Source organism: Chiroxiphia lanceolata, chromosome 1 (assembly GCF_009829145.1).
Source record: "Chiroxiphia lanceolata isolate bChiLan1 chromosome 1, bChiLan1.pri, whole genome shotgun sequence".
Classification (NCBI taxonomy): Eukaryota; Metazoa; Chordata; class Aves; order Passeriformes; family Pipridae; genus Chiroxiphia; species Chiroxiphia lanceolata.
The window spans coordinates 128,371,345-128,394,803 of NC_045637.1; the positions used below are offsets into that span (position 1 = coordinate 128,371,345).

Below are 23,459 nucleotides of genomic sequence, written 5' to 3' on the forward strand. Positions count from 1 at the left end.
AGAGGTGATTGTCCTAGTCTGCTCTGCACTGGAGAGACCTCACTTCGAGTGCTGGGTGCAGCTTTGGATGCCACAATATAATAAAGGTATAAAGCTATTAAAGCTATCAAAGGGCATCCAAAGCAGGGCAATGAAGGTGGTGAAGGGTCTTGAGGAATGGTTTGTTCAGTCTGGAGAAGAGGAGACTGAGGGGAGACCTCATTGCAGTCTACAACTTCCTCATGAAGGGAAGCAACAGGAAGGTACGGATCCCTTCTCTCTGGTGACCAGTAACAGAACCCAAGAGAATGGCCTGAAGTTGTGTCAGGGAAGGCTTAGGTTGGATATTAGGAAAAGGTTCTTCACCCAGAGGATGGCTGGGTACTGCAACAGGCTCCCCAGAGAAGTGGTCACAGCACTAAGCCTGAGAGAGTTCAAGAAGCTTCTGGACAATGCTCAGGCACATGGTGTGACTCTTGGAGTTGTCCTGTGCAGAGCCAGGAGTTGGACTTTGATGATCCTTGTGGGTTTCCTTCAACTCAGAACATTCTGTAATTCTACGATTCTACATAAATATATTCTGAAATATTTGAAAACTAATAGATGGAAATACTACAGAGTACTCACAAGGTTCTTTTAAAAAGCTTATACAGCTTTAGGATATAAAATACTGCACTGGCACACAATTAATGTAGAGAACTGTACAAGGGTGAAGCACTGTCCTGACTCTGAATAACCTGCTTCAGTCTTAGTTCTCTCACACTTCCACATTACAGGAGGAAACAGCTTCCAGTGTCATGCAGAAGCTGTGAACAGTAGCATACTTCAATTGTCACGGGTCTGTGGCCATCTGTCCTGGTTTTGGCTGGGACAGAGTTCATTTGCTTCTTAGTGGTTGGTATAGTACTGTGGTTTTTGGATTTACTATGAGTATTCTGAATTGGAAGGGATCCACAGGGATCATGAAGTCCAGTGAATGGCCCATACAGAGATTGAACCCATGACCTTGGCATTTTTAGCACCCTACTCTAACCAAGTGAGCTAATCTGGCCTCAACAATACTGATAACACACTGATGTTTTGGTTGTTGCTAAGTTATGCATAGCCAAGTCAAGGACTTTTCAGTGTCTTATACTCTGCAAGGGAGGAACTGCACAAAAAGCTGGGAAGGAGCATAGCCAGGAGAGCTGACCAGAACTGGCCAAAGGGATATTCCACACCACAGAACATTGTAAGAGTATATAAACTGGGGGAGTTACCCATAAGAGGGCCAATCACTGGAGGGGGGAACAGGCTGGTCAGTGTTTGATGCTCCTCTTTGACAGAGTAGCCCTGTCAACAGGGCAGCAGAGATGTTATCTTGCAAACCTGTATGTTGCAGAAAAGTAGAGAACTGGAGAGAACTGAGACTAAAAATTCAAGTAGAGGAACAAAATCTTTCTCAAACTGGCAGCAGTAATTTTTCCACAGTGCAATTCCATACAGTGCCAACACACTAGTCCACTCAAAGTCAGTTAATCTCTACATTACATACCATAATATGTGCAGATATACTATGTTAACATATGAGGTGCCAAATCACCAGTGTAGCACCTGTCTTGCTCATAACAGTGTCACAGCACGAGAGGAACACTTCAGAGCAATCAGACTTCCCTCCATTTAGCACAGAAGCTTGGCAGTTGTTACACAGGCCTTAGAATAAACCAATCTTGTCTTCCAAAGGAGGATTTCTGAACAATGCCTTATCTATCACTCCTTTGTTTATTACTACTATGAATGTCTTTCCTTCAATACTTTTGGTTCTCTTTAGTCCTCCCAGAATCATGAATCCTCACAGCCTAATACCACTACATTAGGTATAAAAAGAGAGAAGAGAGAGAGAGAGAAGAAAAAGGGGAGACGAGATGCAAAGGGTTCAGTAAGCAAGAACCCAGATAAGTCTTCTTTCTGGGTGAACAACAGCATGGCAACAGTCAGTTCAACTGACCCAGGCAGCTCTAAGATTCCATATGTTCTTACACATAAGGAAGAAGGGTACTTTCCCTTGATGAGAAGAAGAAAGAAAAAAAAGTTTCTCAAACTTTAATTTTGGATTACTCACAATCCTAATAATTTAAACTAAATTAATGAGTTTGGCTGTAGTCATTGTTAAAGTTCCTCTTAGTCATAGACCAAAAAAGAGAAACCATTAGTGAAATCAAATCTGTGGCCCAAAATTAAAGCAAACATTTAAGGTTAGATCAGGAAAATACTTGCTTAATCCTATCAGTGTATGCTCAGAAGTTAAGTATAGTATCTCCTAGTATAATCATAAGAAGCCTGGAAAGTTCTGTGAAGAAAATAAAGTTGTGCTGCATGAGAGTTGAAGTTTGTCTAACCCTAACATGAGAGAGTCTAAATAATCCCTGATACTAAGAAATATATTGAAAGATGAATCTAATATATTGGAAGATGCCCAAAGAGTCATGGGAACACTACTCATGCCCTAAACTGGACTTAAATGCCCTTTGATATTTTTATGTGCTTTTTATAGGTGATGTGAGACACCACACATGAAAAACCTTGCTTTACAAACAAGCAGGAGAGCAAAATTTTATGGAAAAGAGCACAGCGACTAATTAAAAAGTTCTATTTTCAAATTAAAGATGTTAAATATTTCATCAGCACAGAAAGTAAGAGCTTTTGCTTCTCTTCTCAAAAAAACTATCCACCATGAAAGTTTTAAAAAACATACAATGACTAGCAAGACCAAGAAGCCAAGTAAACTGAAATAATAGGGTCTTGTGATAACACAAAATGTGCAGTCAGTCAGCAGATTGCCGGTATATAAGGAAATTACTAATTACAGTTAAACTGGCAATTTGATGTATTAAAATCTAGCCTAGTACGCGTCCTTAGTACTACAGTGAAGAAGAGCTGTAAAGGCTAAGTTTAAGTGCAAACTGAATTTTTCCTTAAGCTTGTAGAGCTCTTCAGTTCAGTAGTGTTATTTCCCAGCTTTTTACTTTAGTAAAACTATATATTTAACATAACTAATAAAGCATTAAACAGAGGAAATGGAATATATAACAAAAACAGAACATCAATCAAACTGAAATCCTGCAATTCAGAATGTCCACAACATAACTCATCTGAAACCATGTTATTATTATGAACATGAGCCTCATAACAACAACTCCACCATCATTTACCGTGTTTCTGATTGGAATTTTCTTCGGTTCTGTTGGCACATCCTGAGGAACAAATTTCACTGGTTCCTTAATCTGTCTCCTTGATCTTTTGGTCCCATCTGGTAGGGTTTCCATGGCAATATCAGCCTCCATGTCACTGCTACCTGCCTGGTCACACTCTGAGCATTGCCTGCAAAGTGCAAGATTTTCTTTTTAAGACTGTAGTCACAAAAGCAGAAAAAGAAATATATTGAAGTGTTTGGGTTTAAGATAAATTCAAAAGTCAATAAATCAAATGGACACCTCAAGAAGTCCCTCAAACGTACATTTTAAGCAACCAAGCAAAACACAAGCAAGACGTTCTTATATTCCTGACACTATTTAACTTTGAAAACCAAGATTTTGAAAGTAGGAATTAATCTTCAAGAAGGATGCACCCTATTTCACCATTTTCACTCTACCACATCTGTAATCTATACATTACTGCAACTGCTGCCACAATTTAATCATAGAATTATACAGTGGTTTGGATTGGAAGGGATGTTACAGATCATCTAGCTCCCATCTCTCTTCCATGGGCAGGGACACTTCCACTAAACCACATTGTTAATCTTTACAATGACATGCTGCTGAATTCACTCCAATGACAGCATGCTTTAGTGGCAGGGATTTAGAAGACATGTTTGTTATGAAAATAAATTCTAATATGTATTTTCTATGGGAGCAGCTTTTAAAGCCAAAAAAAATAGTTAGACAATTAAAGATACAGAAGATAGAGACATAAATTAACAAACTTTAAACACTGAATTGAAAAAATCACAATCAGAACTTCAAAAACTAATAGATGCTAAAGTAATGCTATTAACAAGCTCTATAGCAGAATTACCAGGATAGGAATTCATCAAGATTTGTTCTTATTTGCAGAAAATCATCTTATGCAAAGTCATACATGAGGATGTTCACTAAAAATATGTTAATGAAAACTTAAAAATTATACTCACTGGTAGGAGCCAATTTTGTAATTACTTCTCACATTACACTTCAAACTCAAAAAACTGTAAGTCTTTTCAAATGAATCCCAATTCATTCGAACCACTGTTCTCATATTACAACATGTTTTTCTAATAATATACCAACCAAACAAAATATCAACATTATGTTCTGCTATTGAGTGGTGTTAGCAGGGATAAGCATGTTAAAGTTATCTAAATGAAGAAGTAAATGTGCTTTGGAAGGAGACAAACAAAAACCCGTGTACTCAATTATCTGAAGTTAAATGTTAATACACACTTGTGACAAGAAGGCATATCCATCCTGCATAAACAAAAGCACAAAGTCAGATACGTCTGTTGTGTCTGAGCCGATTTCTTCAAATTTACGTGTTCAACAGCAACAGTTCCTCTCCTGTGAACTTTAGTAAGGGCTAACACAATATCAACTTCATCAATCTCCATGTTTTCTAATTCTTTCAAACTAATCCAAGCAGTAGCATCTCAGATGTCTCCTGGTTACACCTGAAGACAACAGGAGTCACCACGGTCTGCAAGTGGTGTCCCAAGTCAAAACAGAGGGGATCTAATCCTGGACTGGGTAACACGTCAGCGTAACCCTGACTAACTCAAGACTGTTCTCCTTCAACTTTTCCACATGTAAAATTTAGATAATTGTGGCTGCATTGTAATGTTATGAAGATTCATCACCTCTTGTCTCAAAAGCATTTAAGTCTGCAGTAAATAGGACACATGCAAGTGCTAATAATACTTGCCGGTCTAGAAAAGCAGAAGTACTACAGGGTAAACTGCAAGAAAGATAACAATTTTTCACCTCTCTCATACAGTATGGAGGCTTTATTAGTAGCCAAAACACAAGAAAGTCAATTTATACACTTTTCAAACAGTTTTGGGCCAGCATATAAGTGTATAGTACTCTATTCTTCCTCCTCTTTACAAGCCTCAGTTCACACCCAGCACTTGTTAACACTTCTAGACCTCTTCAGGACACTACAGTATAAAACCAATAGAAAAATATAAGGTACAAAATGCTACTTTTTACAGTTATATGTTTACACAAGTTTGTGTGAATATACACACACAACTATGTATTCACATGCACTTGTAAAGTAAATAAACAAAGGCACACAGATCAAACTACTACTATTTTAAGATTTTATGGAGAAGAGCTCTCCAATGATGTAACAGGAGAGAGAAGCTTTGAATAGCAACATTCCCTCAAAATGTTGGGTCTGCTTAGCTAAAGGTTACTTTGATTTCTTTACTTTTATAAGACACATTGTCTTCAAGCTGTCCCAACTCAAAGCTTTAAGGTGATTTTCTGTTTGGTAAGCACCAGAGAGCACAGTCCTCCATACCGCTGCAGCATCAGTCATGTCAGTAATTTATGTAATGGAAAGCACAACTGAAAGTATCTACTATGATCTTCTTATGCAGATGTAAGTAGTATCTATAAAAATATTCAAAAATACTGTGATGAGCAGTTCTTACAAAACATGTATTTTCCCAATTATTATGGTGGAAATCTGTGCTATGTATAAATTAAAAAATAAGCATTTCACAACTAAAGAGCTGCATTAAAAATCAAGTTTTTGTAAGACAAAAAAAATAGTAGTATAGTTATACGACAATATTTGGAGTTGGGAACCCAGTCTCTTGGATCTACCACCCTGCACGTATGATTTAAATAATTCCTGTTCTTTAGCTCTGTGCTATTAAAAGGAAATTACTCAGGTTTTCATCTACATATGTTCAGACAGTTGTACAGAAAATAACCATGCAGATCGGTAAAGTCCTGTAGTTACATTACTATCCTATTTAAATATAAATAAGTGAAGTATTTTAAGTTGGATGTTACTGAGGAAGACAAGAAACATCTCAATCAAAAGATGAGGTACTCCATGCAAGTTCCTAAATTCCATTTTTATGAACAAGAAACAGGTGTCACCTACTCTGAAACAGATGGTGCAAGTGTCACAGCAATCAAAATTAGGAAAAGCTACGCCTAGAAAAGAAAATCAAAATCACAGTATGACGGGGTGGAGGTGCTTGTTGTGTGAGTCACAGAACAAAACTTCACAAATACACCAAAGGTAAGGGGGAAAAAGGAAAGTTATAAACATGAACTTACAGTCAACCTCTTGATTTACTGGAATAGCTTCTACTATCACAGTCGACCACATCTCAACCTTATTATAAAGCAGACAAGCTTCAACTACAAAGCAGTTTGGTTGGTGGCTCCCACAGGACCACAGAAAAGCTATTACAGACACACACTCCTCTGACTTGGAAACAATCTCCTTTCATCTCCTATTATCGTTTATTTCAACATGGTTCTTGAATTTAAAGAACTTTTTTCCTATTCTGCTGTTTAATCCCAATATATTGATAGAAAAAAGCCTTATGACTTCTTTTTGGTTATGCTACAGTCATGCTCACTTAATTTCATCTCTTCAAGGACAAGCAGCAGAGAACCTGCCACCGCAGGTCTTTACAACCTTTACAACTCCTCCAACAATCTTTAACTACTTCTAAATTATCAAGCATTGCCATGCACCATAAACAAATTAACAGGAGAAATTGTGCCAAAGATTCAACTTTTTCTACACAGGTTTTGTTTTGCTTTGAGTCTGAACTTACCTAATCTAGACTCACAGAGAAAATCAGTAGTAAGCAATAATATGTCTATTTCTAAAATGTGCCTACTGCTAAAATTACTGGAAGCGTTTGTTCCATCAAGAAATCTCAGTATTGATTTGAAACTTTTTAATCATACAGGAAGTCTCTGATTAAGCACTAACAACCAACAGAAGAAAGGAAGTGTGATTTTGTTGTGTTTTCAACCTAACTTGGTACAAGAATGAATGGTACCAGAGACAACTTCCCATCTCATAAACATCAACTCACTAGCAATGAGTTGGGAAAAGAGTAAATTTAAATCTTCTGTGAGTAGGGAATACACTACAATGCTTCCAGGAGAGTGTGGCTTGTTTTTAATTAGGAAGAAACGGGTCCCACAGACATACTCTGTGACAAATCACTTCTTGCATGTTTACAAAGACTTGAACCATTGTGAACTTGAGAAACATGGACCACGGCTTTAAGATGACACCTATGCTCTATAAATTACACGTGTTGAATGACGTACTGGAGGTGGTAGGGGCTGCTTTTATTTGAAGATAAAAGACAGTATATATGAACCAAATAAAGTTTGCCAAAGAGCTTCAATGAGCTTCTTACAGACAGTAAATGTACTCTAAATTTGCCATTTGCAATGACCCAAACATCTTTCAACTAGGAAAAGTGACAAATACATACAAATGTATATGTTAGATGCAACATCACATTGCTCATGCTTATAAAAGTTAGTAATTTTATATTATTTTCTAATGACTCAGATGAAAAAACATTCAAGATGTGCTGGATCAGTACTGAGTGAGTGAGGTCATGAATATGAATGAATGTCCAGATACTGAATGTGTGTTCATGGGAGTACTGGTCAAGAACAGTACAGCTCATTCTGTACTGTGGCAAATACTCCCCACAGCTATCACCACTAAAATAGTTTGGCCTTCCAACAAAAATAAAAGCCATCAAGCTTAATATAATTGTTAGTCGCTGTTTTGTTCATCTCAGTCTCCAGCATTTCATATGCTACCGGAAGTTAGCACTGTTTTTCAGCAATCTCATTTCAGCAATCTCATTTCAACAGAAAGAGCTAATCTCTGCTGGTAGCTGCCAAGTATTTTCTTAATGAAAATGTCAATATTTCCCAATTAGATTTTGATTCACTGTATTGTCTGTCAACACTTGTGCATTGCTTTCGTACCAGTTAAGATCACCCTCTACCAGGAAAACGCACAATTCCAGTCCATCCAGAATGGTCAGGACCATAAAAACACACAAGTTGTCAATAAGAATGATAAGGCTTATTATTATGATAACATGTGAAGCAAAATAATATTCTAGTGTTTAATCAACAGGATTTCTAAGAAATTGAAAATTCCCAACTTTTACATAAAATTATACCACAGCATTGGTAAAGTATATGACTCCAATCATCAAACCTTTTGCAAGGGTTAAAGTTAGTAGTTATGTGTAAATTATTAGCAGTGATAATGGAACAGGAAAAAAAAAGGAAACAATTATTTTTAACTTTTTCCTGCTTACTATTTTAAAAGAGAACTAAACTCAATGTTTTTAAACACTCAAATAAAGTCTTCCAACCTGCCTAGTATTTTAAGGAACTTCCCACTATACCAATTTTTTTTATATTTTTGCTAAATTCCCATTATATCCCATATAAATATGTGAAAAGTACATGGTCCCCATCTAAAAAAAAATTGCACTTTTCTTCATACCTTAATCAAAAGATAAAAATTGTATTCAAAACAGTGGGGGGGGAGGAATGACCTACTGAACTCAAACTTAGATTAAGAGTCTGTTCTATATGCTCTCTACTGATCCTGAAAAGAATACATAAAGGCATGTTCAATGATGAAAGGAATGCAATCAATGCAGCTCAATTTTTCTGCTATCATCTCACACTCCAGAATATGCCTTAGCTAATTAGAAGTAAAAGCCAAGTTTGTGATCTGAGATATAATTGAAGCATGAAATTCACAACAAAGATAAGTTAGGGCTTTGAAACGAAAGAGCTTTACTGCCTAACCTGACCTATGCTGCCTTTAACACCTACTGAGAATTATAGTCTTACATCTTTTGGACTGATAGCTTTAAGTGAGCCTTTTCAACTCTGTTAAAAAGCAGAACAAAAATCAAACCTCCTGTTCAAATGTAGAAGTTATCTAAAAAATTTAAAAAAAAAGAAAGGCATCCACGTAAAATAACTACTTGATAAATCTGACCAAAGAGATGGAAAGTCCAAAATCATACACTATATTAAATAATTAAAGGAAAAATAATTTCAGAAAAATGTTAATGATGGTGAAAATCTTTCTGAGATTTCATCTTTTAAATGAAATCTCTATTAATTTACTAAGCAAATTTACTGAGGTACATCCAGGTTTTGTCACATTTAGATATTAAAAAAGAGAGGCCTCCCATTACATATACTGACCGTCTTGTTCTGCACATAATCTTCAGAACTGACCAGACAGCTTAAGCAAATGTTTTATGCAAGTTTTTAAGAAATAATAAAAAAAAGTTAGAGATATATGAAGAAAAACAGAAACCAATTTTTTTTTCTATTAAAATAGTTTTACTGTATTTTTAGAAGGAATTCTTGTACTATTCTGATTTGGTACCTTAATTTTCAAACAAGGTGATGAATGACTCCTGGAGATGCTGTACACTAACTTCTTGCCAGCTAAAAAACTGCTTCTGAATAACTGCTTCTAACACATTTCAGAGCAGTTTCAAGATGCAGAATGCTAACACTACACAGCAGCAAGCTAATTTTATGACAGTTTTGAAATCAACACCTTTGCCACCTTATCGTTTCTCCATTGTACCACTTAGCTTTTGTTCTGCTCCACTGGCGCAGAAAGAACTTTAATTCATGGAAATGTAACTGCAACAAGTACAGTTATGCACATGCTTCTGCCATTGCACATTTGAGTCACAGAGACAGCAGGAAACCCAACATTTCCCGTATTGCAATAAACAGATCTACTACTTACAAGTTTATTTTAAAATATTTACAAGTATTTTCCTGAAGATCTGGACAAAGTTGCATATCTGGGTCCTAAGATAAACAGAAAACCAAGTCTTTCATTTACTGAAAGTAGCCTATAGTTTCCTACCGCTATTATATTGCAGCATTAAAAATCACAAACAAACTCAAAAGTTAAGAAAATTACAGCTACAGACTACAATGAGTGGCCAATAATGAGAAAATCTTTACTTTTTTTTTTTTTTACTTCTTTTTTTATAACCTGAAAATAAAACAATTCAGTTCAGACTCCTTTAAAGCAATGTCTAAACCACTTAGAATTTGCAAATCTATTCATGTTTACATCCTACTTTAAGTACAGAGATAGCACAAGACAACTCATCAGCTGCATTCTCACCAGTAACTGTTCTTGGTCTTCCTTGGCATCCTTGTAAGAGGTGGATCCAGGCAACCAAGATGATAATGGAGTTTACAAGTGTCGCACAGTAGCAATAGGTGCTGATCATGGTTCTTCTTGCAAATTCCACAACTTAATGTAGACAGCAGAAAAGCATTACAATTACATTTGAAATCATGAAGAATAAGCGATAGACCCCAGCACCTTCCCCAGTTTCAATACAAATATGTGGCAACTTCAATTTGAAAGCATCTTTTAAGTGCATAATTACTTTCTGGAGTAATTATGGAGTAATTTTTGAGGGTTTTTTAAGGAGCTTCTACTTATATACAGTAAAGCATAAAAGGCACCTAACAGAGTTAACAGAAAAAATGCCTTTAAGTTTAAATTTTTTGAGGACTTCTAAAAATCAGTAATCACTCAATACTTCAACAAAACGTACCAGCGGCAAATGGAAAAAACTTCATCAAAAACTTAAGCATCAAATGCTTAAACATAAAATTATGCTGCTATTATCAATTGTAACAATCATATGCTTATTCAGGTAACCACCCTGAAACAGATCTGTGCTGCTGTTATGCTGGGCAATGTAACAACTCATAGCAAATGACATTTCCTTTCTATTGTTATTTTACTGGAACTGAAATTTTACTTACTTTGAAAAGATCAGGTATTCACTGATTGCACTATAACATGGGAGAAACTAAATGACTGGATTTGACTGAAACAGAACTAGTAAAGCATGACTCTTATTATTTGTGTATATATCTAAATTGCCAAATCCTCAGCCCACTGCCATATTCCTAAGATTTCTACCTCTCGCAGCACTAAAATTAACTTTTGCTTATGTAAATCATCTTCATTTAGCCTTCTAGCTGGGCAAGACACCACTTGCTGTGGTTGGAGGCCTGGCTGCTGCTCTCTAGATAAGGATAGACCACGTCGCTTCTCAGCTGAGGTGAGAAAATAAGATCCAAGACAACGTGCACTTTGCACAGTCATGCTCTGGAATCCTTGTATACACCATTAGGCTTAATAAAAACCCAGTCAGTAGCTTCATAGCTTATGGAGAAGGGCAAGAGTTGGAACAATGACAGAGTAAGTGAATACATTCCATATTCCTGGGAATTAATAAAAATAGAAGTAGGGCAATTTAGTATGAGCAAAAAGTAAAAATTCTTACATGACAAGTGTTTTATGCACCCAGCCACTGTGACTAAACAGCACGATCACTGTTCACAAAATCATCCACTTAGATGATTGCATTCAAAATACAAGATGAACAGTTAATTTTCATATCACAGAAAATAAGGACCTTTCTATTTCAGACGCAAAGAGTTACCTTTGCCATTGAAGCACTGCCATCAAATTAGCAAAAACACCCAAATCTTACTCATGTGTGCTAGGGTGAAGAATTGACCACTACTCAACTTAGCATTTAAAAGTAAGAAAAATGTATAGACAACTTTAAAGCATTTTGTTAATTAAAAACTGAAGCAAATAATTTTCTCTGAACACCTTTCTGAAACCATAACTTACTATTCTGTCAAGATTTAATTACTTGCCTATAAAGTACGGCCGGAAGTGTAGATGTCTTCTGTGCTCCTCCTTCCTTTTTACTTGGTTTCCTTTCTTTAGGAGCCCGTAAAATTGCTGGTATGTTCAATTTCTATTGGATTTGAAGAAATATAGTACACATGAGTCTCGACACTTTTAAAGAACACCAATCTCAATGTATGAAGGACAAATAAAATGAGTGGGAGATTGCTTAGCTAGCTGTTTTACAGACAAGAGAACTACACATTTATCCCAGTATGATTTTGTAATATAAAGTAATCTTATATTCATTTTTTCAATTAAAAAAAAAACCACACAGAAAGACTAGCTTTTAGAATTTTTCTTCAAGCTTCCAATAGAGGGATGGACAAGGATTCATTCGTCTAAGCTGCTGAAACAAGCAAAGGCAAATTCACGAATCTGACAGAATACTGAGGCAGTTTATTTTCTGCAGTATTGCAGCTACACTGGTGCTCGATAGGTTAATTAGAAAAATTATCTTATTGGACCAAGCCCTCCACAAAGCAGACGAGACTCTCTTCGGATTTCTACTAATCTGCAGTATGCTGGCTTCTCAGACAGCAACCATCTATCAAAGTCATTTCTCAGCAGTCCCATGGGTCTGCATCTGTTCAACCAACTGGAAAAAAAATGTCATGCAAGCTGTGTAAATGAATTCTGCTCAACTCTTATTTTTTTTTTTTTTTAATTTATTAACATTTGCATTAGGAAATATATTTCTAAATACTTACTCAAAGGAGGAAAGAATATCCTTCGTTCAAAAGATACATTATATGAGAATTCTTCTATGCAAGCAGGAGAGATGGGCAGACAAACAGAACTAGAAAAAGCTTGCATACTTTTGGAACTACTACTGCATAAATAAAGTGTAAGGTTCATTTTCTGAATAGCAGCACAAACTCAGTACTACCAAAGGGCATAACAAAATTGTGACCTAATTGTATGACTGCATTTCCACAATAAGCAGTTTCTTCAATCTTGAATCATAATTGGAATTATTTCAATCTCCCCCTCATACACAAAACATTGCCTTTTAATACCTCTGACATAAACATATTTGAAAACACTGCAAGAATCTACACTTCTCTTTTTTCCTGTATCAGTGAGAACAAAGATAATCGCTGCCAACAGGAAGTAGTCCAAATCTTCTACTGTCCTAGATATTTATATTCATTTCATCAAAATATTCTGCTCTGTCCAGTTGCACACCATCACTGCACCTAAAAGGATTTATGTCTTACAAAAGCCATAAGGAGTTAACACATTATTTGAAGCCTACAGTAACTAAAGACAATATGGATACAAAACCAGTAGGATTAACCCAACACTTCATGTTAAGGTTCATCACAAATGACAGGTCAATCACTTCCACCAAATGAAAGAATTTTGCAAACAAGAACACTATTACAACAACAAAATTAAGCTACGGGTTCCCAGTAGGTGGTTTGCAGAAGGCTAGGTACTTCAATCAGAAAGCATTATCCCCAGAGTAAAGCCTAGGTCTGATCAAATCAAATCAATTTATTCGGCCACAGAAATGACAGACAGAAACAAAAAGGGCTATTCTTGGAAAACTAGTTTTGCCTGTTTCTGTAGAGTGGGGGGGCGGGGACGGGGACGACCAACCAACCTGTCCAATGATTCTACCCAAAAGAGCCCAAATGCCTTGCCCTTCATTTCGCAGTTTTCCATTCATATTTTGTAGCTCTTCCAAGGACTCACACAGCTGAAAAGTTACAGGAAAAAAAAAAACAGGAATAAAAATTTATTAAGAGTTATTTAATAAAATTTATTCAACCTCTTACTTATCTAGGGTGCATTAGTTTACTGTGGGATTAAAAAAAAACAATGAAACTCATATCAGTATAGCTGAGATCAGTGCAACCATTCAGTAATACAACAGAACTAAACCATAAAACCAGGGCAGTCACTTGTTTTGTAAAGACCTGAAACATTTCAGCATGCAAATAAGGTTTCACAAAGTCAAGGAGAGAGCAAAACGAAAATACAGCAACATCTTGTATATGTTGTCCGCACTACTTAAGCAGCAAGATTATAACAAGTGAACATATAAATTGATTAAAACTGTGTTTTGCCATATTAAAGAACACCCACTCACACCCACAGAAAGAGATAAAATGTATTAAAGGAACGAGCAAAAAGAAAGTTTTTTTTTCCTTCTGTAAGTAGGAAGGAAGTAGTTCCCACTCAGAAGCCCCATGCACAATGTTAAAAAGCTCCATGCACAATTTCCTTTGCCTTTATCATCTTTGCATAGTTCACAAGGATCTCCTGCTACATTTTCCATATGTTCTCATTTAAAACACACAGTTTAAGAATTAGAAGCTACACCATTTTTTGTCATCATTAACCATCACTTGATAGGTTGCTGAATTCGGCAAGAATTGCAGCATGTCATCTGTCACAAAAAGTACAGTATTTCTACATTTCAAAATATTTAAATATTAAAAAATAATTATTATTTAGTAAAAAAGCACAAAATTCTTTTTTAACCATGATGATGAATTAAAAATTACATGAGTAACATTTTGGGGGAGCAATGCGATAATTTATGGACCACATATTTGTTATACTCAAAACAAACATGCAGAAGGTGTGTGAATATCGATTATTTCCACCCAAAAAATTAGTCAAGTCATTAAATCTAGGATGAACACAACTGGAGTTGGAACTGACACAAATAAATAACACTCGAAGTATGCTAGATTGCCAGTTATCAAGTAGGGCTCCACGCAAAGAACCAAGCACGTTCAAATAGAACCTTGAATCAGACACAAGCAAAACAAACAAAAAAAGAGAGACAGACAGAGAGACAGACAGAGAGACAGACAGAGAGACAGACAGAGAGACAGACAGAGAGACAGAGAGGGAGGGAGGGAGGCTCCAAGCAAAGAACCAAGCAGGTTCATAAACCTTGAATCAGACACAAACAAAACACAAAACAAACAAAGAGAGAGGGAGAGAGAGAAAAGAGAAAGAGAAAGAGGGAGGGAAGAGTCAAACTCCATTGTCTCGAAGTCTCAAGTGAAATACATACAAAGGAAAAAAAGAAGGACCTTATGACACATGTTGACTCCTGAGAGGGACCTGCCTGTCCATGTACTGGAGCTCTCAGAGGGGTCAGTTAAAGAGCTTGTGTCCAGTCAACACAGAACATTTCAGAAGTTGATTCCACTTGTATGAGGGAAGACAGACTACTGAATATTTTCAAAAGAAGAAATATGTTTTTAAGTATTGCTTTTAAAGAAGCAATAGTGTGCAGCTTTCCATCTAATACATTTTCTTTCATGGAAAGAAAAATGCTATCAAAGTTAACAGCAGCAATACTAAAACAAAACAGCACAGTGGTTTATTATCCCTTTTATTTCACCTTGTTATACTCCACGTGAAGCTTTTCTTGCTCATTTTCTAATTTATCCTTGATATTCTTCTGTTCAGCCATATTCTCCTGGATTTGAATCATGCGCATATTTCTCTCTATTGAAAAGAAAATCGCATTATTTCTTATTCTTGAATATATATTTTTAAGTTTTATGCACTAAAAAAAAAAGCAATGGAAAGTATAAAACCATAACTATACAAAGACACAAAACTGGCCTACTGGTTTATTACACAGACTGAGTAGAATGAACAGTCATAACATTTACATTTTGCTGCATAAATATTGCAGTTGTTTAAATTATAAGCTTTGATCAGCCATCTAGCAAACAGTCATGAAGTTGTGCTATTCCACATAGAAATGGAGGAGGATTTAAAGAAAAAAATATTATACCAAAAGGTATCTGAGCTTCTATTCCCTCCTGTTAAATAAGATAGTTTAGTCTCCTATTTATATTTGAAAGATTTTATTCTTTTCTGAAATGTCTTTAAAAAAAAAATAACTGTGTAAATAGAGATACCAAGCACTTAAATAACTGACATAAAACAAAGTCATAATTCACATTTATCTATTAGCAACAACCAAACACAAGTAAAATAAAAAAGCCAATGAATTCGCACAGCTCAATGTAGCAAAGTGATATTTTTTCATTGAGAAAAATAAGCCATTTTCACCCTTACCAAGGTAATAATTCACAAAGTCAGCAGTGAGAGCTGGTTGTTTATGTTTTCTTCTTCCATCAACACTGGAACTAGTATCTGAAGTATCCACTGGGAAAATGTCTGTACTAATTCCCATTAACTCGGCCTTGCGCATGAGCTTGCGAATCGCTGAAGCGCTGCTGGTGAGTGGTCGCGGCAGTTTCTCCCTGGGAACCCAGGCCTGTGGCCTGGTGGTGCGGGCCAGCTCCGCCTTGGCACGGTACTGCTGGAGCCTGGCATTGATTCGAGCCTGCAATAAAGAATTCCACATATTAAAAACATAAAAGGAACAATCCGAAATTAGTTTTAAGTTACAATTTGGAATGCATCCACGTTTTATTTTCATTTCAAAAGCCACACAATCTAATCAATGCCGTTTTCACTCCAGAACTCTACAACTCAAGAAACAGCCATTAAAAACAGACATTTCATTTTACTTCAAAATGCATACACAAATTACATTACCCTTTCACTAGGTTCTGGAGCCATGCACACGTTTCTTGACGAGATCTCCCCACCAATGAAAATAGCAGAGATGACTGCTGGCTTTCAGACAACCCCTTCTAATGATAATTTGATGGGACTGTGAAAACTCACTACTGGAAAAAGCCTGGGTTGACCTATCATAAATACATTTAGATACATTTTAAATTTTTATCTATGTGAGCAATAACAGTTGATGAGGAGCATTTTTGCCATATTTGATATAATTTCATAGGAACTCCTTTCTCAATGCCACTTCTCCTTATAAATGTTAAACTTGCTAATTATAATTTGTCAAAAGCACAACCCAAACAGAAGTAAAGTAGACAAGAGAAGCTCACAATATATATTGTTGATGACATCTGCATATTTGGGAGCATCTGGGAGATTTACCCCAGAAGATCAAGCTGTTACTGACAGTTGGAAAAGACTGTCTTGAGGGAACTCTATGGAGTGGCAATTCTGGCAGAAAATGACATCAACATACAAACCTTCAGAGGCAAAATTCCAGCTGACTATCAGCTAGAAGTTGTTTACTTGCCTGCACAAAGAAGAAACTAAACTAATGTGACTGCTCCACCATATGGTGTGAGACACTCCTGAGACAAAAGCAAAAAAGTGTGCATATATACACACGCTATGGTTAGGGAACATCTCTGATTACAAACAGAATCCTTGAAGGTAATATTGGAGATAGTTTAACACATTACCTTACTAGGTCTTGAACACTAATGACCAAGAAACATGGCAAATGTGACATATAGCTCAGCTCTGACCCCAACGGCTTTTCTCTTGGACCCACAGTAGCAGGCATCAGCCACCACTTCGCTTTATTCTCCACTGGAAGGACCAAGGATGGCTCAAAGCTTCCTCGACTAAGATGCTTCTTTACTGATTACATGCTCAATTCTGAGACCTCTGAGGTCATTTAAGATGTCATACAACTGTATACGCTGAGCCTTATTATAGATAACAGATTAAAATGACTAATGTCTAAATGGAATCCTCAAGTTACTTGGATTTAAGCAATTTTCAAGTATATAATTTGCTCAAGGAATGTACATTTCTTTTATTAATATTTTAATAGAGTATTTCAACATAGAACATCTTTCAACAATCAGTAACAGTCCTAGACTGCTTTGTTATTACACTCTTTAGAGGGATTTACTTTCTTGGGCCACACCACTGTCTCAGTTCTTCCTGCCTGGACTACAAAGCATCAAATATCCTTTGTTGTACAACTGTATACTTATTTATGTTAGGTCAATGTTTATAAATCTTACTTAAGCCAAAAAAATCCTCTGGCAATGAGCTGTTGTATGTCCATATATATATGCACACACTACAGATATATATAAATATGTATATACATATATAAATATGTATATATTTACTTCTTAATCCTTTTTTTTTTCCAGACTAAGCTGTCTCAAGATCCTTATTTCTCAGATAAAATCCTTATTTAACAAAAAATGGTTGAATTTACTGATGGGATCATGCAGACAACATATGGTAAGGTAAGGGGTGAATTTAGACACCTCTGCGTCAACTCTCCAGTCAGACATTTCTAGAATGTATTAAGTATCCCTTACAGTTCTGCACTTTAATGACACAGAAACCACTCGAAGACAAATATTTCATAAAATCCCAGTACATACAACTGGACATGGATATGTATTTTTCAAGTTTCCGATTTGTTTTCATCCACATAAACTCAGACATACACACAATACTAATAAAAATTCATACAATACCAAAGCCATCAATAGTGAAAACAAGTGGTTGCACAAAATGTACACAAGTTACCATGTTTGTAACAAGGTGCCTATGACACCATGTCAAGTAACTCTACCTGCAGCTTTCAGCATTCATTCTTTCCATTTCAAAACATTTAATCCAAATAATTTAGATTAAATAACTGCAGGGTCTTGGTTTGGGGGAAAGAGAAGGAAGAGAGAGAAATGCTAGGAACTTACCAGCATTATCATCAGTGTACAATATATGCCTGAAAGCAGAGCTAATAAGCCCTGTTATACCCAAACTGATTCTGCACAATGAGCACTTACCATTATTTTGGGTAGTATTCATATCATTGTGATGGCTCCCCTACACAGGTGCATTTTGATGCAATTGAGAGCTAAGTGTATTCAGCAAGAATTATGAAACCAGTTTTAAATCAAGCTACATGAAGCTCAATACTCCATAGAAATACTTTATTCAAAACTCTTCTGTGATAAGTTTCCTCATGCTCAAAATCATTCTCAACAGCACAGGTAATTTTCAAATAATGTTCTCTTCTCCTATTCAAAAATCTTTGCCGAATTAGAAAGGTATGATTTTTATAAAAATTAAAAGTTTGATATTATGGAAATTTATTGTCCAATCATCGCACTACAATTCTGAGGTCAGAAAAAAAGCAGTTACTTCTCTCCCATAAATGACTTCCATTATTTACAGCACCTGCTAATTGCTACACCAGATTAGACAGAATTCATTCAGATAACAAGATGTTTTTCTACAGAGGTATGTTTTTTACATGGAATGCAGTTCAGTCTAAGCAGTGAAGCAACCTGTGCCATGAATTCTTCAGAATCAGAAAAATAATAATGAACACATATCGAAACATATGAAAGTACACAGATTCCCTCAGAGGGACTGAAATCTTGATATCAACAGGACATTTATCGCTTCAGGCAATACTTTAGTCAATTTAAACTCTTCTGCCAAGTTCAAGATATTAAAGGAAAGAAGTAATACTGATCTTAGATGTAGAAATATGCCTATTTTTTTGTTTGGCTGTCTTTTTTTCCTAAGAACCTTGAAGAAAATATTAAACAAAATCTATGAATTACAATGGAAAAGTAATTATCAACTTTTTGCCTCAAAACCAAAGTAATATTTTTCAATTCAGACAAGCACAGATATCCATATTTGATATTTATTGAAATATGCAATATACATATATATTTGAGAATTGTTCTTATACACTAAAACCTACAAACAGTTAACTGCATTGCTAAATGACCATGAACTATCAACATATTTCACATTTAATTTCCTACTATAATAACATTTTTCCATTGTCTTTCTGTCTTGTTTAGCATGGATGATTAAACAGAGGCACTTGTGTTATGAATACAATACCTGAGCTTCTGGTGAAAGCTGCTTTTCTCTTTCCTGCAAGGACATTTTACAGTAAGACTGTAATGCCAAGTAGTTCTTCCGCTTCCATTTTCTGTCTAACCTGTCCGCATGCTGTTTACAATAAGCAAAAAAAGGGTCAGCTATATCCTGTTTCAGAGAAAACAAAGGGGAAGGAACGAAAATAAAGTAAGACATACGAGGCCAAAAGGCTCTGAACAGCACAAACATTCTGACAATCAGTTCACATGTTCAAATGGACATGTTTTTAAAATAATTATTACTCTAAATCAATTTTTTCATCTTGATGCAATTTACAATATAAGCTGGTTTTACATTGTTTTTATCGCATGACCTGAAATGTTTTTAAATGCATTAACTATTTAACTCTGCACTGTTCTGCATTCCCAGAAAAAAAAATGCAGCAAAATAAATCTCTAAGTACAAATCCCTTTAACATATAACATGTATAGTTAATTTCCTGTTGCTTCACTGTGTCTTTTACACTATATCCTACAAGCGCTTAACAATTCTGAATAATATCAAAGGCAATATAGTTTGTTTCTCAAACGTTCTTTCAACTGTTTTGGTGGCTATACATGATTTATCATCCCTCAGATGATGGGGTTTTTTTCCATTTTTCACTGTTCATTCCATCAGATATTCAGATCGTCATGGCTGTAAGTTTATAGCAACTTTTAGCACCTGCAAAACTTGCAAGCAGACTAGAAATATCTGAGCCACAAGGAGATATATGGTTTGAGAAGTACATTTCCTTCCCAGCATATTTTCAAAAGTGTAGAAACACTCATAAATCTATAGACTAAGAAGAAAAACTTAAAGCAGTCTACCTTCATAAAGTAATACAAATATTAATAAATTATTTGCCTACCAATTTTGCCCTTACTCCACCTATAAAACATAGACCAATAAAATCTACACAGACTTTCCTTATAAGCACATTTTATTTTGATTTAGATTTTCACAGTATGTGACAGCTTACTGCCAAAAATTAGCAGCCCCTAAAATTAGATTGTGTGCGGCCTTGATTAAAAATGTTTTGATTACAGAAAACATGTAACACTTTAAGGTGGAAAGGCAAGTAAATGTATACATCTAGAAGAAATTCACACTGAGTGTTTGAAGAATCAACATTACACATAATTTATTAAGGACAATAACAATGAGGCAATGTGCTATCTTTGTATTTATGAGCTTAACTGAAGAAAGTATTTTGTGATCCCTTTATGAATCCCTTAGTGGTCCACTGTTTTCAGAAACAAAAGGGTCAAGATCAACAGTGCAAGTAATGCTTGTATTTGTGTTACCTCTGGTACTTCCTAAAGCAAGAAGTTAAATTGAGCAGCTATAAACATGACAGGCTTAATCCAAATGATACATATCAGGATGAAATCGGGCAATCTAAAAGTACTTATACCGCAAAAATGAACTGGAAAGTTGGAGCTTCAAATCTAAATTGCTTTGGATCATATTACAGGGAAGAAGTGCTAAGAACAGATACTAAAAAATAATCAGTAAGTCAGAAATATTTGCTTTTCATTCTGATTCCCAAGATTAGTGTTACCACAAGGAAAGTCATATATGTGCAATTTGAAGAAAATACTGGAACACATGCATGAAAAAAACTGACATTAGAAATGTAGTTAATTTCTCAAAACTCCTATTTGGTATGAAACAGAGATTACTACACTACACAAACAGGTAGGTAAGTATGTCACCCTAGGTGAAGTTCACGAAACAGAGTTAGAATTCATGTCTCTACTGACTGACAGTCTTAAGCCAACTGCTGTGTTAACCTTCTCTATCCTTTTTTCCACTCTGTTTCACAGGCTGGACAATCTGGTGAACAAAGAGCTCTCCCTGTACAGTCTCCTTGTTACCTATTTACAAAAACTGTGTTCAGGGTCTGTGAACAAAAAAGCCACAATTTCACGTTGTCTTCATAAGCTTTCAATAGAGCGCTTTTATTCTATCCTTTCCATAGCTACCTCTTCTGCTGCTGCTTCTGAGAGGAGGCCTTCCTTCTGAGCACAGGTCACATGGAAATAAGCTCTGCACATCCCAGCATCACAACTAATGCAGACACCAGTTCTGGCAAAACGAGGATCTTCACAAAAACTGCATTCCTTTATAGAGAAGAATGGAAAATGCCACAGTAAATATTTCAGGTGCATTTTGATAATTTACATCTTACATATAAAAACCAAACTGGTAGGTTATTCCTGTGTGGTACAGAAACCAAGTATGCTCCCAACAGTTGACATTACTTAAAGCTTCATGCTTTCTCAACCCCCACTACTGATTTACTTTTCAACAAGCAATGGTAAAGTGCTTAAACAACGTAAACAGCATGTTGGATGAATTTTTATTTGACCCTCCACATCTTGCATTCCCCTTCAGAGAAACAACTAAACACCACCCAAGCAATTCAAGTACAATTAGTTATATAAGGTATATATATACATATTATATAAGGTTTGATATTGTGGTATCATAAAAAACAATATTCCTCAGCAAAAGTTCAATTGTTCGACAAGTTCAGAGGTCAAACAACAAAAAAAGAGCAGTGCTCTGGACTGAAAAACATAGATAATTATGCAGCTATCCTTTTCACAAACAATGACTGAGTCGACGTGTGACAGTGCAGAAAAAATACTCAAAAATCATAAATATAAGTAAGAAAGGTTGCAATTCATTTAATTAAGGCACTATGGTTTCAGATATGTGCATTCTAGGCACAGTCATTTGCAATACAGCAAGCTGACGTGCCCTAATGTGACCTGGAAAAAGCCAACAAACTTATTTTTCAGTCAGATCCATTCCTCACCACAATTTCATACCAAACAGCTGTGTCAGCAAACTAGAGTGATGAGCACACAAGCAGGAAATGGAAACACTGCTTAAGCAGTGCTGCTATCCAGTGCACAAAGATGATCTAAAATTATACAGGCATGCATTTCTTAAGTCTCCTACTCGTTAAATAGAGAGCAAAGGTGTGTATCATCTACAGAAGATACCTCCATGTATAAACACCAACAGAAAGGAATGGCAAGGAAAGTTCTGTGACAGAAGAACCTCAAAACACCCACTCGTTACACTAGAAGGGCACCCTTTAGCTGAGTAGCTGCAACACGTAACAGATAAGAAATCAAGTTAAAAAGACTATTATATTAAGCTGGTTTTGCAGGGGGAAATTTAGCTAAGTAAGTTGTAACTTCCACACTTAATACAGCAAATAGCATTTATAGCTTTGCAAGACTAATGAGTCATCACCTGTACAGTTCACTTTTGCCTTACTCACAAAAAGAAAAGATGCTCAAACTCTTTGTCCTGCTCCTATACATCACTCATGTTATTAAAGAGCATGATTCATTGCAACCACAGTTTGCAGGGTCTAGGGTACTTGCTCCAAACTTTTTTTATACAAATATTTCTAAAAAATGCTAAATGCCTCAGCAGGCCCATGTTCCCGATACAGGTATGTTGTACATGGGCAATCCAAAGTGGTTTAATTTATTTTATATACTGTATGTATTTTAAAAAATGCACTATATATTTTCATTTAGTATTTAACTTAACAAATTGACACTCCAGAAAATGAAACTGACTTTGCAGAAATGAAGCGTTAGAGCTGCAGACATACAACCACCTTCCCTGACGTTAGCCTGATAGATATGTCTTCTCCACACTCTCTACATTAGCCACAGAAACAGTATTTAGCAAATTACCAAGTGCTGTCCTCTGCCCACTGCAATGGTTTTCTGTATCATTTGTTCATGATCACTTCTGATCTGGATTGAAAACATTTACATGTAAAAACATTTTAATTTTCATGACATTTTTTGGTTCATGCTGAGGGGTTCATGTTGCTTTGGATTTTTGTAAATACTGCTTTGCAGCAACCTTTTTGTATGCATTCTAGCTTGTATTCATTCTAGCTTATA

The 23,459-nt window shown here is 35.8% G+C and overlaps 1 protein-coding gene across 4 annotated transcripts in view; it reads right to left on the bottom strand.

Moving 5' to 3' along the window:
• The window catches only part of PHF14 (PHD finger protein 14), a 160,898-nt gene that overhangs the window by 103,454 nt on the left and 33,985 nt on the right, over positions 1-23,459 (bottom strand). For all 4 annotated transcript variants that reach the window (XM_032689433.1, XM_032689419.1, XM_032689424.1 and 1 more), the window contains exons 7-14: positions 21,504-21,641; positions 19,498-19,644; positions 15,850-16,120; positions 15,161-15,267; positions 13,400-13,495; positions 11,757-11,860; positions 10,192-10,323; positions 3,171-3,339 (exon numbers count right to left, since the gene is read on the bottom strand). In XM_032689433.1, coding sequence (XP_032545324.1) covers positions 3,171-3,339; positions 10,192-10,323; positions 11,757-11,860; positions 13,400-13,495; positions 15,161-15,267; positions 15,850-16,120; positions 19,498-19,644; positions 21,504-21,641 — 1,164 coding nt within the window. The remainder of the gene's footprint in view (positions 1-3,170; positions 3,340-10,191; positions 10,324-11,756; positions 11,861-13,399; positions 13,496-15,160; positions 15,268-15,849; positions 16,121-19,497; positions 19,645-21,503; positions 21,642-23,459) is intronic.